The sequence below is a fragment of the Talaromyces marneffei genome, chromosome 4 (genome assembly GCF_009556855.1).
Source record: "Talaromyces marneffei chromosome 4, complete sequence".
Classification (NCBI taxonomy): Eukaryota; Fungi; Ascomycota; class Eurotiomycetes; order Eurotiales; family Trichocomaceae; genus Talaromyces; species Talaromyces marneffei.
The window spans coordinates 2,374,606-2,388,431 of record NC_072351.1 but is presented as its reverse complement, the minus strand read 5'-3'; the positions used below and the strand labels follow the sequence as shown (position 1 = coordinate 2,388,431).

Here is a 13,826-nt window from a genome sequence, read left to right as displayed (position 1 = left end):
CCACTACAGAGTTCGGTATCGATACAGATAGTAGTGTCCCCACGACAACGACCGATATTCTATTCCACTACTGTCATATCTCCTTCGCGACAACATCGTTCTCTTTTATTTCTTTTTTTACGATTTCTTTTTTTCTTCGCGCTTAGAAACTCCTTGTGCCGGGAGTAACGGAACCTCGATTGCTGAACTGGACTAGCTGGCAATTGGACATTACAACACTGGAAACAACAAAACAGGGGCCGAAAGGAACAACCATACAGCATAATAATTTTGTGATCGCCGGGCGCCTACAATTGACAAGCTATGTTGCATTGACCAGCTTTGAACCATCAAGAGATCAGCGATTGGGGGTCACAACTTGGACCTTGACCCTACAACCCAACAACCGCTTTCGACAGACACAACATTGTCGCAGCCATGGCGCAAGAGCGTCAGGGCTTGTCTCGAACTCTTCCCAAGAGCTTCACCTTCTCTTCCATCGAATCAACCTTCCCGAGAACTCCAGAACACCCTCGCGTCGACCCCCAGATCCCCCCTCCTCCTCGTCATTCAAGTTATCGCGTCAGGCGGCCACGTTTCGACAGTCATGCCAGCATATTCTCCACAATGTCTGGCGAACCCAACATATTTGACCTAAGTCGTCCCGATGTTCCCGTCCCTTCTATCGAATTCCCAGTTTCGGATACAATGTCTGAGCCTGATATCACAACTTTTGAGTCCGTCTCGTCTGAATTTTTACAAGTACCAGCATTGCGACGTATGGAATTCAAGACACCTCCCGCGCAGATTCGGACGGAGCCTTTCAACTTCCCCCGTGCTACACCCGACCCTACGGAGGACGTCAAAGACGACCCCATTGAGAGACCAAGCTCGAGGGCATCTGATTCATCTGTCTCTTCCATCGAGACGTACACTACCCAGCCATCTCTCGGTGGTAGCTGCACAAGCCCTGAAAGCGAGATATACGACCCATTCAGCTTTCAGCTTGCGGATGCGAGCAAACATGTTCTCGAGACTCCTCCAAGTAGCAACCCGAATCGCGGAAAATCACTAGATCTGCCCCAAAGAAAGGCACGATGGACCGCAGATATGGACAACCATCTGTGGAACACTTACCAGATGTATTTGCAAGATCCTACGACAACTCCGTTCAAAACCCTTCCTGGAAGCCTTCCGCCTCTCGGTGTCTCGCATCGAGTTGCCCGTGAAGCAAAGAAGACATGGGCCCGTCTGAAGTCAAGGAAGTACCAGGAAACCGTTCAAGGTAATCCAATATCAGTATCTGCCGACAATGAACAGTCCATCGCCCCTGCTGAAGACCGAAGTGGAAGTTGTACACCCACTGCCAAGAAGCCGGCCTTGCCTCGTTGGCCAAGATCCGAAGCAGCTACACGACGACGACTGAAGTATCTCTGCAAACGCAAGTTATCCATTGCTCCTCATTATCAGCGCTTGCTACAGTCTCGTAGTCCGTCACCGTTCCTGGATGTCTTCGCAGCACCCCCCCGAAGACCAGTTGGCCCAGCAAATGACGATAACTCATCAACTGCTTTCATGACACGCGATCTCGGAGTATCTCTTGTCTCGAGCTCTTTGCCAACTGATTTTGCAAACTTTGGCGCTGTCGAACTACCCACTGCCCAGTCCGCTCCCAATCCTCTTGAGACCTTCCAGTCACCCCGACAACCTTCAAATCATGCGGCCTCAATTATTCCCAGCCATGTTCCTACTATCCAAGAGCCATTCCCCCGTCTTGGGTCTCCTTTCATGTATAACACGTGGGGCCCTGAAACCTCACGTCGCGAAGCTCAAGGTGCAGCTACTCGCGGGCTAAGAAGAGACACTATTCATGTGGCTGGATCAAGATTGAGGTCGCCTCCCCGTATGGACCTACCATCAAGCGTTCACAAACGTCGAGCACACCATCGATTGGATTCTAGTCCCAACCCAGGTGACATCCAGCGCGGTATTCGGGACCTGGCCCGAGATGGAAAATTGAAAGACGGCCAGCGGCGTGTACGACTTCGCAATCGCGGCAATACAACTAGCGGTGGCTTCAGCTCCAAAGAACGCATTGAACAGCTCTTCTCACCGACCTCCCCCTTTACTTTCCCTGGCAACCAAGCCAGCTCTTCACAAGCCCCCCAGGAGTTCCTTCGGCCTCGCGCTGAGACTATTCGCCGTCTTGGTTCGCCATTTCAACCTGAATCTGGCCCACGTTTTCACCCCAGATCTCCCAGACATGCACCGTCCTTATCTGATCCATTCATGAACTCCTCTATCAAGTCACAAGTTCACCTTCACCATCAAGGTGAATCTGCCGCATCTCGAGCGGCTCCAAGTGGACTCCCATACGATCCTACCGAGGAAGGACTTAGTGATGCAGAAAGGATTCGACGACAAATTCTGAATTTACCATACACCAAGAATTCAATGGTATGCTAAGCTAATTCCGGAAAATGTTGTCATTGCGATTCACTAACATTGAGACAGTAACCAACCGCTTACTTTTAAGACTGCACTGGCTGATTTGGCCAAACATTTTCGATTCTCGTCCATGTATAGCATTTTTATTTTTTTATTTTTTGAACTTTTTTCAGATGCATTATGACTTCGGACATGCAACAGCACGAAGTACGACTTCCTTTAACGATTGATGACGTGATCATGTGACACGAGTTCGTATGGAACCACGAAGATTTTTGCGATTTTTGGTTTTATCGTCGAAATGTTTGCCCTAATATTCGATAATTCGCAGTGCGCTCAACTTGGTGCGCTACTCGGATGAACAGCACAATCGACTAACAGCTCTATCGACTCAATGTTTTCAAGCGTTCGGTGATCTTTGTTAGAAGCTTTTATGATACTCACGTCGGCTATGACCTAGTTCGCCTTTTGATTTCCAAGCCATTTTTTTTCTCTCGCTACGCCCTGATCAACGTGACGCAATTTGCACTAAACATGTTGGCCGACCCTCTTCTCTGTGCTACGATCGAAGAGCGCATGACAATACCAGCGCCCATCACGGTTGCCCACCAACATTCAACTACTTTCGTTGAAACTTTCATTTCTTCTCTCAGTTGTTTCCTTCCATCAGATATTTCCTTGGATGGTCATACAGTCCTCTCTGCCAATACAACATGGACTTCCGACCTGCAGATTGGAAAACTCCATGCTTGAAACTCCCCACTCAGACATACTTCAGTCATTTCGACACCACACTATCTTTAACAATTTTCTTTTCTTTTCTTCCTCTTTCACCTTTTATTCTCGTCAGATATTCGACATTCCCTCAACTTTCTTGACATATGAACACATTCATTCATCCAACTAGTGTACAGTCCTGCGCCATGTTGATCATTTCTTCAACTCCCCTTTCCCCTCCAGGCTCGCAACACCAAGCAAGCCCTTGATTGATATGAATGAACTCATGATGAAACGAACCCCCCAAAAAGTTTGAGGACAACCAAATCATCATTCTTTTGAAACATCAAACCACGATGATACGACATTTGTTCTTTCTTCTATTTACCTTTTTCAATTTCTCTTTCCGCATCTAAAGATTATAGATGATGAATCATGATGATGAAGCGATGGATTATTTTTGTCAATTGTTTTGCTTTTATTTTTTTCACTGCAGACCCTTTTTCGATGTTTCAACTTTTCTACTGTATTCTTATCTTGTGTTTCATTTTAGATAACAAGATTATTACTTGATGGTCTCTTTGATACTTCTTTTCTGATGATGTGTAGTTTCGTAATAAGGTCTTTTTTTCCCCTTGTACGACTGGGAGAAGAGCGAGGAATGATCATTGCGCTACGATTGTCAAGCTCTTGAAATGTTGATCAAAGCTGCCGTTAGGAGGTAGGACATCGAGCGAGGTGAGAAATTGTAATAATTGTATATGGTATTAAACGTATAGACATGAGAAGCCGAAAACAAGGAAAAGGTCATAGACATGCGTGAGATGGGGTATATCGGGATATGGTATGTACTGCAGAAACACCAAAATGCGAAAAAAATAAAATAAAATACATAATCGAAAAGGGGTTGTGAAATGCGATAATAAAGGGTTATGATTTTGCTTCATGTTTTTCTCATGAGAGAAGAAGATGAGGGAAGGGTGTTTATCGCTCCTTTTCTAGTCTCTCCCTTCTTCGTGATAGATGAGCTTCTAGTTTTCGGATCTGCAGGGAGAGATTCTTCTTCTCTGCGTTGACAGCCAGCCAGGCTTCCATTTTCTCGCGGACGTATTTTAAAGAGTGCAGGACAGGTAGTGATACCGTAGATTCGGGCGATCCTTCTTGTTCCATGCGTGTCCATCGCTCTGTACACGGGTTCAGTAAAAGGTCGAATACGTCGGTCCATATCTCCCGGTCCCAGTATCGCTTGAAGGATTCACGAATGCGGTATCGCTTGACTCCTGAATCTCCTTCTGCGTTGGCAACTGCTTCATTCAACGAATCACGTCCACCGGAGGAATTACGTCCGTTGTTGACCGGAACAGATTCGAGGTATTTACCGAAGAGCATCGCATGAATCGTGCCTGCAACCCCATACAAGTCGATCTGGTATGTCCAGGGCCGCATTTCGCGTACTTCGTTGCAGTCATGCTGGCTCATTTCCCATTCCGCGATGAATTGAACGTCAGGTCGGAATGCTTTCATATCGATGCCTCGGCCGAAATCGATCAGGGTCAGACCTCTCTCTCGCCAGCCACAGAGTCCCCGTGCCGAGTAGTGAATTTCGCTTGGATCGGCGATGGCATCTTCATCCGCGAGGTCAAGCAGGGATTCAGTGGGAGGAGAAGGGAATGACGACCTGCTCTTCTTGTCTTCGAATCGAACTAGGCAGTTGTCGGGCTTGATGTCTCCATGCAGTATACCGCAAGCATGAAGTGCTTCAATTGTCCGGAACAACTCCACAGAGAAGAACATAGCGAGTGCTTCGTCCATGCCGGCTTCTGAATTACCGGTATTAGTAATAGCTTCTGTCCTGATGATATTGACGAGATCCAAGAGGGTGCCCTGTCCTTGGTAATCTTCTATCATGAACGACTCGTCCCTGAACAAATGGAGCTCATGCGCCTTCACGATACTTTCTGATGCGCGACGATGGGTAGAGGAGGCGCGGACACGGTCATGCGTCAACTTGATCATGTAGAATTCCCAAGCATTCGGAGGGTCCGTTTCGAGTTTGATGGCTTCCAGGCTATGTCGCTGAAATTTCTGTTCGTGCTTTTTACTGAGACAGAGATTGCTGTTTTCTTCCGTTTCACTATCAGAAAGGTAGGAATCGATATCTTCCACACTTTCAGCAAGATAAACTGGAGCATAAGCACCAGCGCCAAGTTCGCGCCTGATCGCGTAAGTCCTGCCACTACCTGGAAAGCTTAGTACTGGGGGAGTAGATGATAGTCGTTCACCACCCTTTGTCGGCTTTTTCATAGATTTAGAGTACTTCATGATATCCGAGGCATGTGCCCCGAAGCTTGACGAATGATCATAGTACCCAGAAAATGAGGTGAGAGGGGGTTCAATCATTTTTAGAATTTTGCTGCGAATTGCCTTATCACTTGGATCACATTGAGCATCCTTAATGATACAATCGACGTTGGTAATTGTAAACGGAGAAACTTGCTTCACAGGTGTTCGTCGTAACGTCTTCACACCAAGGCTTGGCGACTGAGAGTCTCCAACAGTGGCGGTCATTGCATCTGCATCTGGAGTAGCAAGCAACAAGTCTTCAACTAGCGAGCCGGATGGTGTAAAGTCAACCTCAGGCACGGTTTTGCAGGGTGTCTTGGTCTCATAGTATCGGTTTCTCCCAGCCGTAAAAGAAGGCAAAGAAGATTCTGTTTTCTCGATGATAGGTGTCATGAAAGGTAGTCGATTTTGTGCCATTATCGCAGCATCCCGATATGGACCAAGAGGTGGATTGTAATCGTCTGGTATCTCGGGGATGTACTTAGTCTTTAAATCGTCTTCCTCGACATACTCTTCAAAGCCATGTTCTGCAGAAGAGACATTGGGAATATGCTTGCTGGCTGTGAATTCCGTCCATTCGCAGTCATGTTCACTGCCTTCGTCAATTGGTCCTTCATCATCATCGACTCTTCTCGTTTCATCATCGTCGAATTCACTCTGTCCTGCCGATATCCTGCCAGTGCCGGTGCTTTCTCCGCCGCTTGTATAATCGTCGTCTTCGTAGTCACTATCCAAGAAGCTATCGCCATGATCTGCATTCTCGGTCTCAGTCTTCAGGGGCTGATTGAATATACTATAAATCTCATCTGTAGCTGCCCGAGTATGAAAGGTCATGGTTGGCTCAGAGTTATTCTTTTTCTTTATCCTTGGTCCGGTTGGAGAATCCATTTTGGTTTTGACTGTTCATGTTAGCTTACAACATTCGGTCACCCTCTGCTTAAAAACTTACTAGTTTGTGTTTCTCCAACCTCCTTAACTTTGATCTTTTTGACTTTGGATAGCCTCCTATCCCGGTGATCGTCGTGTGATGACTCTCCAAGGACAAGTTTTTGCTTCACATCTTGGGCAAGCGATTGATCTATTACGACTTCCAAATCAGATAGCAAACCGGAACCTCGTCCAGCAGCGTTAGTATGGATCTCTTTGAGTTGTTTCTTCGGCTTTGACCAGTCTTTCTGCAACCATCCACGACTAGCAGCTCGAAGCTCTTCAAAGCAAACTTCATAATTCGGATTTTTGTAGTCCGGGTAGACAGCTTCTAAATTGACAAAAACGCGTTCTCTCCTACCAGTCCGAGGGTTTATGGCCTCTCTTACGTGATGTTGGGGTGTTTCGTTTCGTGATGCTTGGATATTTGATTCAGTTTGCACACTTGATTGTGACTGGATACATACAAGACAAAAGTCAAAGTCATGCCAGCAATTAGTCCTGTGACCGTAAATATTTGGAATCCAGAGGAAAAGAGATTCTCTCGCGACTCACCTCATCCCTGAAAACAGCCATTTTCTGGACTGGTACTTGTTTCTTCTCCTGCTTCAATGTCTCGCCAGCCCAAGGTTTGGCTTCTATCTCGTTCTCCTTGCGTCTATCTCGAATTGACCCAATGCTATCCCATCCTTTCGCTAAACCGCTCACTGGAGGTTGATTGGACTCTGGATTATCGGAATCGGAAAACACGGCCAGCTTCTGTTTGCCAGACTTTGTAGTTGTACGGCCGCCGGCGGACCTAGGTTGTGGTGCTTGAGGGTCAGCAACCCGTGCGGTTGCAAATGGGTCAACCTTGGCTGCCAAGGCGGGCCGCACAGTCGGAAGGGCAGGGGAAGATGGCCCATCGCTGCCTTGCGGTTGCTGTGCTAATCGGGTCTGAAATTCAGAATATCTGCGAAGTAAGCGCTCCTGAGGACGGGCTTCGCGCTCTATGCCAAGCTTATAAACCTCCTCTGCTTGAGTCCATCGTCCGGCACTCTCAAGCCAATTGGCAAATTCTTCGTAAAAGAGCGCTAGGCCTTCGCCGACATGATGACGGGCCAGAAAGGAGAATGTTTCACGCGGGGCATCCGAAAACAGTCTAATATAGTGAAGCCATAATTTCAGATATCTAGGGTCGTTCCTGTAGTGTGTAGAGTTAAGGAAGGCCTTGGTTGCTCGTTCCAGCAAAGGCAAAAGGCCGGACTCTGCAGTGGCTTGTGCTGATGGGTATGCATTTATCGTCCATTTAACGTATCGGTCATATGCGTCGAGCGGATCATCGGAGTCGGCGCTTGCTTGCAATTCAGCCTCGTATTCTTGTCGAATCGCGTCGTTCAATGTCCTCGTGTCATTTGGTGAAGGTGTGTTGTATTTATCGCCGTTACTGCCAGATGAGAAGATCTGTGCCAACGCCTTTGCAGACCGTCCGCCAGGGAGAGATTGTACGTTTTCCTTTTGTGCCTCAATTACGTCGAAATTGATCAGGTCTTCAGAGACCGGCATGTTGGCGGTCCTTGATCACGGTTTTCCAAAACCGCCGAATACTCCGCTTCTAAAATAAAGGTATATGAAGTGCTGATATTTCCCCTTAGTCGATTCCGATGTCGAGCCTGCCGGTGTCGAGTCGATCGTCGTGGTTGAGGGGAAAGTCGAAGTCGCGTGTTGATAGCGGGACAAGAAATATTTCTTGGTTGGAAAAGGGAAGGTGCAGTGGTGCACACAAAACAGTCGGCCCTAGTGTTGCCGTGGTAACAAGTCACGTGCAGTTACTTCAATCATACGATTAAACGTGTTATAGTTAACTGTCGATTTAATTCTTTAAGCCCTACACTTTCAGTTCTCATGATTCATATCAATCATCTACTAGTCACTCATCTCATCGATCTGAATTAGTGGCAAGAGAAATTGTCGCATATCAAATCGATGCACAATTCATCCAATCAAACTACGAATTTCCGGTCTCCACCCATAAGCTCGGCATCGAGATCTAGAAGGCTGGATGGAGCTCTGAAGCTAACTCTGCGACATAAGCTTGACTTTATTCCAGTTCAGAGTATGCAGCAAGTGAACTAATTAACCATTCATCTTCACTGGCACCCTCCTATTTTGCTTGGTTTTCCACGGCCTCAGGATGCCTAAACGAAACCCGCGTCCAAATTCCGGTGCCGTCGCCTCGCCCGCTCAAGATAATAAAAAACGAGCCTTGGGTGAGACCCAGGAGAGTATACTGTCACCGAGACGATCCAAACGCACGAAATCCATCGTCGAGAGTCCTATATCGAAGCCGTCCACCGTGCCCGCAAGTCAGACACCTAGAAAACCCGGCAGGCAGGTTAGCACAAACAGCAAGTCAAAAGGAACGGCTGCAGAAATCAAAGAGGAGGACCAGACGGAAGCTGATGATCTAAAATCCTCGATCCAAATTAAAAAGCAGAAGGTTTCCATTGCAGAGCAAAAATTGAATAAAGGGATCAAGAAGGAGGTCAAGATTGAGGAGGAAGAAGAAGAAGAAAAAGAAAAAGAAAAAGAAATAATCTCCACAAAGCTTACCAAAAAGCGAAAGACGAAAGCTGAGAAAGAAACCGAGATGTTACCACTTGCCGCCAGGACCAAGGGGCTACAGATGTTTGTAGGAGCTCACGTTAGCGCCGCCACGGGTTGGTCTATTCCATTCAATTACCATTTCGATGCGCTGAATATAGAGCAGGAGTACAGAATTCCATCCTGAACAGTGTGCATATAGGGTATATCGATTCATTTCCATACCCCTACCTTTGACTTACTGATGCTCGTCTCTAGAGGAAATGCCTTCGCCTTATTCTTAAAATCCCAGAGAAAATGGGACAATCCACCGCTCCAAGATGAACATAAGGAGCAATTTCTGAAGTTCTGTCGTGACTACGAATATGACGCAGCAAAGTCGGTTTTCTCTCTTTCTACTAAGGATTTGAATTCGACTGACCCCAGATAGATATATCCTGCCACATGGCTCGTACCTCGTGAACTTGGCACAAGAAGACGAGACGAAAGCGAAACAAGCCTACGACTCCTTTCTTGATGATTTAAAAAGATGCGAGAAGCTTGGTATCAGGCTCTATAACTTCCAGTATGCTCAAATCCCTGCAAGCAGTATACACTCCTGTACTAACATCTCAAAGTCCAGGAGCGGCGGGCCAAAGTACGGTAGAGTCGGCTATTTCAAGACTTGCTAAATCATTAACGAAAGCTTTGGCTGCAACTGAAACGGTCATCCCTGTATTAGAGACCATGTGCGGTCATGGAACGACTCTAGGCGGTGATCTCTCCGAGCTAGGAGCCGTAATCTCACAGATTCCAGAACAGTACCACTCACGTATTGGAGTATGCGTCGATACGTGCCACAGCTTCTCGTATGGCTATGATTTGGTAGCTCCCGAAGGATTTAAGGCCTTTATGCAAGAATTCGACGAGAAGATTGGATTAAAATTCTTAAGAGCACTACATCTCAATGACTCAAAGGCGCCGAAAGGTAGCAAACGTGACCTTCACGCCAATATTGGCACTGGCTTTTTGGGCCTTCGTGCTTTCCACAATGTGATGAACGAGGAACGCTTTCAGGGACTTCCAATGATCCTTGAAACTCCTATTGATCGACCCGCCTCAACTCCCAACAACGAATCAAGCAAAGGCAAGGGCTCTCGCAAACCCAAGAAGGAAGAAGATGAAGACTCATGTGGTAGCAACCATGAGATAGACTCCCCCAAAGCCAAAAAGGCGCGCAAAGCCCCTGCATCTCATACCAAACTCGTCGAGGATAAGAATGTATGGGCCCGAGAAATCAAGTTACTCGAGTCCTTAATCGGCATGGATCCTGAAAGCGCGGAGTTCCATACCTTAGCGGCTCAATTATCCGAAGATGGAAAGGCAGAGAGACAAAAACATCAGCAGCAGTATGAGCGGAAGCTTGAGACGGAGGCTAAAAAGAAGCAGAAGGAACTTGAGAAGGGGCAGAAGAGTTTGGATAGTATGTTTAAGAAGAAAAAGGAGTAGCCTTAGAACTTTACGAGGGAGACAACCATACAGGATTAGGGTGGCCTACGAATCCACACTAGCAAAGTACGTTCTATGACGAAACAAGATATCATCTAATTCTAGGCACTATCTAAGCTAGTTAATCTTCTCGTACACCATACAGAATTGAAGCCATATCTAGAACCAAAAATACCTATACGAGGCGTTCATAAACACATCTATACCTTCCTAGAAAGAAAAGAATAACAAGACCAAGTACATCCTCCATAAATAGATATGAAAATACTCCGTAGAATAAAAAGAAAATTTGTCATATTGCAACGTAATGTGCATAGCCCATGTACAAGAATCACACACGGACAAGATAGATAGAGAAACAGAAAAGTATGTAATACATATATCGGGGGGTATCGGATTTGCATGATACACTAGTTAGTAGCAGTAAATCAAAACACCGGTATGGTGGACGGATGTATGGAAACAGGAAAACATTGGTATCTCGATAACGCTTGTTTGCTGTGAAACATGACGGCTAGCCTTGACCTGGAAAGTGGCCAGATTTATGCTGGGTCGGATATATTCATAGGTGAATGGGGGACAGATTGCGGTTGTTGTGCTGGTTGTCCTCCTCCAGGTGTTGTAGAGGTTCCGCTGACGTGTACAGGGAATGAGAAGCGGCCACGACGAACGTCATTTCTCGGTGTAATGTTCACATTCTCGTCGCCTTCTCCGCTGCTAGATGCGCTTTCGTCATTGACATCTGCTTCATAAGTATTCCAGCTGGTGGTGGTGTGGTGATTATTGAATGTTTCGTGGTTTGGTGCCTGGTTCATTGCGATATGTTCGTCGTTCGAGTCTCCTATGTCCGGAGAGGCGCTGTATTCCTCGACTTCCGTCCTCTTCTCCAATTCCTGTCGTGCATCACGTCTCATTTTGCTGATTTTCATGTAGTTGTACGCTGCGATACTTGTAATAGTGACAAAAAGACCGGAAACATTTACTGGTGTCAATTTATCATGGAAGATAACGCCCGCGGCACTGATAGTGACAACTTCCTTGAATATTCCACATATACTCAAAGTGACCACGGAGGAACGTTTCAATAGAGCGAATTCGGATGCTATCATGCAAAATGCCAGAATTCCTGGGAAGATCAGTAGTGCAATCCCGTTAAATTGCCCGCGGGCTTCCGCCAACGCTTTGATGCCTGCAATGATCTCGTTAGGTCCTTCAATTCCGAGCGCAATCGCAATCAATGCGATGAACATCACTGGCGTGAGAAAGAGCATTGTCGAGAACGGATTCGAAGTTGCCGGATGTCGAAGCAAGAGAATCTGAGTAAGACCCCATCTAAAACCCGAAAAGAAAGCGGAAGCAATAACCAAAGCAAAGCCACGAGCATCAAATGCCGTTTCTCCGGCGACCATCATAACAACTCCAAGGGTCATGGCAGCGATAACAAAAATAAGTTTAGCCGAAGGAGTCTCCAGTCGAAATATGAATGCGAAAAGGAGCACGAAAGCAAGTGCAGACGACTTGCACATGGTAAGAAATGTAAGAGATATATACTTCAGGGACATGTTGCCCAGTCCGATATCCAACGAGGTAGCGGTGCCACAAGGGACCAGGCGAGTAAGGTAAAATGATTTTGTCATAATTGGTTCGGATTTGGAGGAGGAACCAGGTTGTTGTTTAGGGCGAAGCGAAGGCACGAAGAAGAGTATGAGGGCGGCGAGCAGGAGTTGAACGAGCATATGTAAACTTGTCGTGAAGAGTGGAAAAGGAAAGACGATATCATCCTCTGAAAACATCCACTTATTATACTGTTGCTGGTTAGTCTAGCTGTGTTGTAAAATTCCGTCCCATTGTCGAACTTACTATAGAGATTGACAATGAAAATAAATACCATAAACCTATCAGACCTGCATTGACCGCAAGCGCTGCCGCTACGTTTTTGTCCGCAACCACATTGCTTGTTTTGCCTCTAACACCAGCAATCTTCGCATCTAGTCGCCGACGTTGTCGCTTGCGCCGTCGCCGCCGTTCATTTCTTTGTTTCGCGGTTAATCCAGTTTCTTCGTCATCGTGAATTCCATCATCGGAGTCATCTTCATCTGATTCTGCAATGGACGATAAATCCGATGAATCAGTATGATCATGAATCAGAGATTGCTGCTCCTCGCCTTTGGGGCCGTCTTCTTTGGGGCTCAGACGACCTTCCCTGTCTGAGTAGTTGTCCGTCGACACCGGATGAAGCTGAGACGAGCCCGCTACCGTCAGCACAGAACTCCGGCGTCTATGATGACCTGTGATATTCCTCGATGCCCCAACTGCCATGTTGCGTTATAGTTCGGCGGAGGTTTGTTCAGCGTTTCCGGTCACTCATCTGACGCCTGACGATAGGGGGAAGTTTAATCCAAGATTGCCGTGGTCGATGCGAGGATGTACCCTGCGGTATCTGCACCAATTGGCAAGTTGATTGGATGCAAGAAACTGAGTCGCGTGTCACACAAGAACAAAAAAAAGGACCGAAGTCTGGCCGTCAATAGAGAGGAACTAGATTAACGGAGACAAAAGAGGCGGTCGCGCACGAGGGTGTCTACTACAGTAGTAGGTAGACGAAGAGACAGAAAGAAATATAAAGAAACTTCTAAGGGAGTGACTGCTGCCCACCATGCAACCAAACAGGACTGTAATCGCCTACAATGGAAGCAGGTTGACTCGGGAATTAAGGCGGCGGTGGTGGATGTCCTGGATGAAAAGTAGGACAATAATAACACCTCCGTTACGTCTCTGGGGTATCCTGGCCTTGGACTTGGCGGGCGAGGGATGATTAAGGGTTTCGGCAAGCTTATTGGCCAATACTACGGCCTCGGACGTCTCAAAGAGGGTTAGCGTTTATTGGCGCCAGTGGACTCGTTTGCTGCCTTGGTGCCTCGAGGTCTCGAAGTCTTGGCGCCAAGTTATCAGGGTTGAGTGAGTCTGAGTCACCGCCTGCCGTTTGCGCTATATTTAGGGTTGGCAAAATAAACGATGAGGAACTCTCATCCGACCAGAAAGTCAACCACTGTCGTGGAACACTACTTGATAGGAACATGCAAACGATGGTTGTCCCGTAGAAATGCACGTTCGTTATGTTGACAGTGGTTTGTCGGCCCACTTGCTCAGAAATGACGGATATCACGCCAGCCATTGTTGGCTATCAACCTTCAAGAGTGATCAGGTGGAGAACCACATGCTGCATATCTCCCTGAGCTATGTTGCTATGATGATGCCATATTCTCGTCGTTGGCCGGAATTTCCGGTCAACTAGCACCTTATGCTATATTGTATATCTTGAGAAATGTCCAGATTTTCTC

At 46.8% G+C, this 13,826-nt stretch overlaps 4 protein-coding genes across 4 annotated transcripts; 2 read left to right on the top strand and 2 right to left on the bottom strand.

Annotated features, from left to right (window-relative positions):
* Window positions 1-417: 417 nt before the first annotated feature.
* Window positions 418-2,496, top strand: EYB26_005902 (uncharacterized protein; the record flags this gene model as incomplete). The annotated part of the gene is made up of 2 exons (XM_054265179.1): window positions 418-2,436; window positions 2,494-2,496. 2 exons carry the CDS (start codon window positions 418-420, stop codon window positions 2,494-2,496), a joined length of 2,022 nt encoding a protein of 673 aa, XP_054121154.1.
* Window positions 2,497-4,128: 1,632 nt separating this feature from the next.
* EYB26_005901 (uncharacterized protein) lies at window positions 4,129-7,959 on the bottom strand (the record flags this gene model as incomplete). Its single annotated transcript, XM_054265178.1, has 3 exons — window positions 4,129-6,386; window positions 6,437-6,869; window positions 6,970-7,959. The coding sequence occupies 3 exons, from the start codon at window positions 7,957-7,959 to the stop codon at window positions 4,129-4,131; spliced, it is 3,681 nt and encodes a 1,226-aa protein (XP_054121153.1).
* A 628-nt stretch (window positions 7,960-8,587) lies between these two features.
* EYB26_005900 (uncharacterized protein) lies at window positions 8,588-10,485 on the top strand (the record flags this gene model as incomplete). The annotated part of the gene is made up of 5 exons (XM_054265177.1): window positions 8,588-9,113; window positions 9,164-9,200; window positions 9,256-9,375; window positions 9,428-9,562; window positions 9,615-10,485. 5 exons carry the CDS (start codon window positions 8,588-8,590, stop codon window positions 10,483-10,485), a joined length of 1,689 nt encoding a protein of 562 aa, XP_054121152.1.
* Window positions 10,486-11,027: 542 nt separating this feature from the next.
* On the bottom strand, window positions 11,028-12,804 carry EYB26_005899 (uncharacterized protein; the record flags this gene model as incomplete). Its single annotated transcript, XM_054265176.1, has 2 exons — window positions 11,028-12,290; window positions 12,346-12,804. The coding sequence occupies 2 exons, from the start codon at window positions 12,802-12,804 to the stop codon at window positions 11,028-11,030; spliced, it is 1,722 nt and encodes a 573-aa protein (XP_054121151.1).
* Window positions 12,805-13,826: the final 1,022 nt, after the last annotated feature.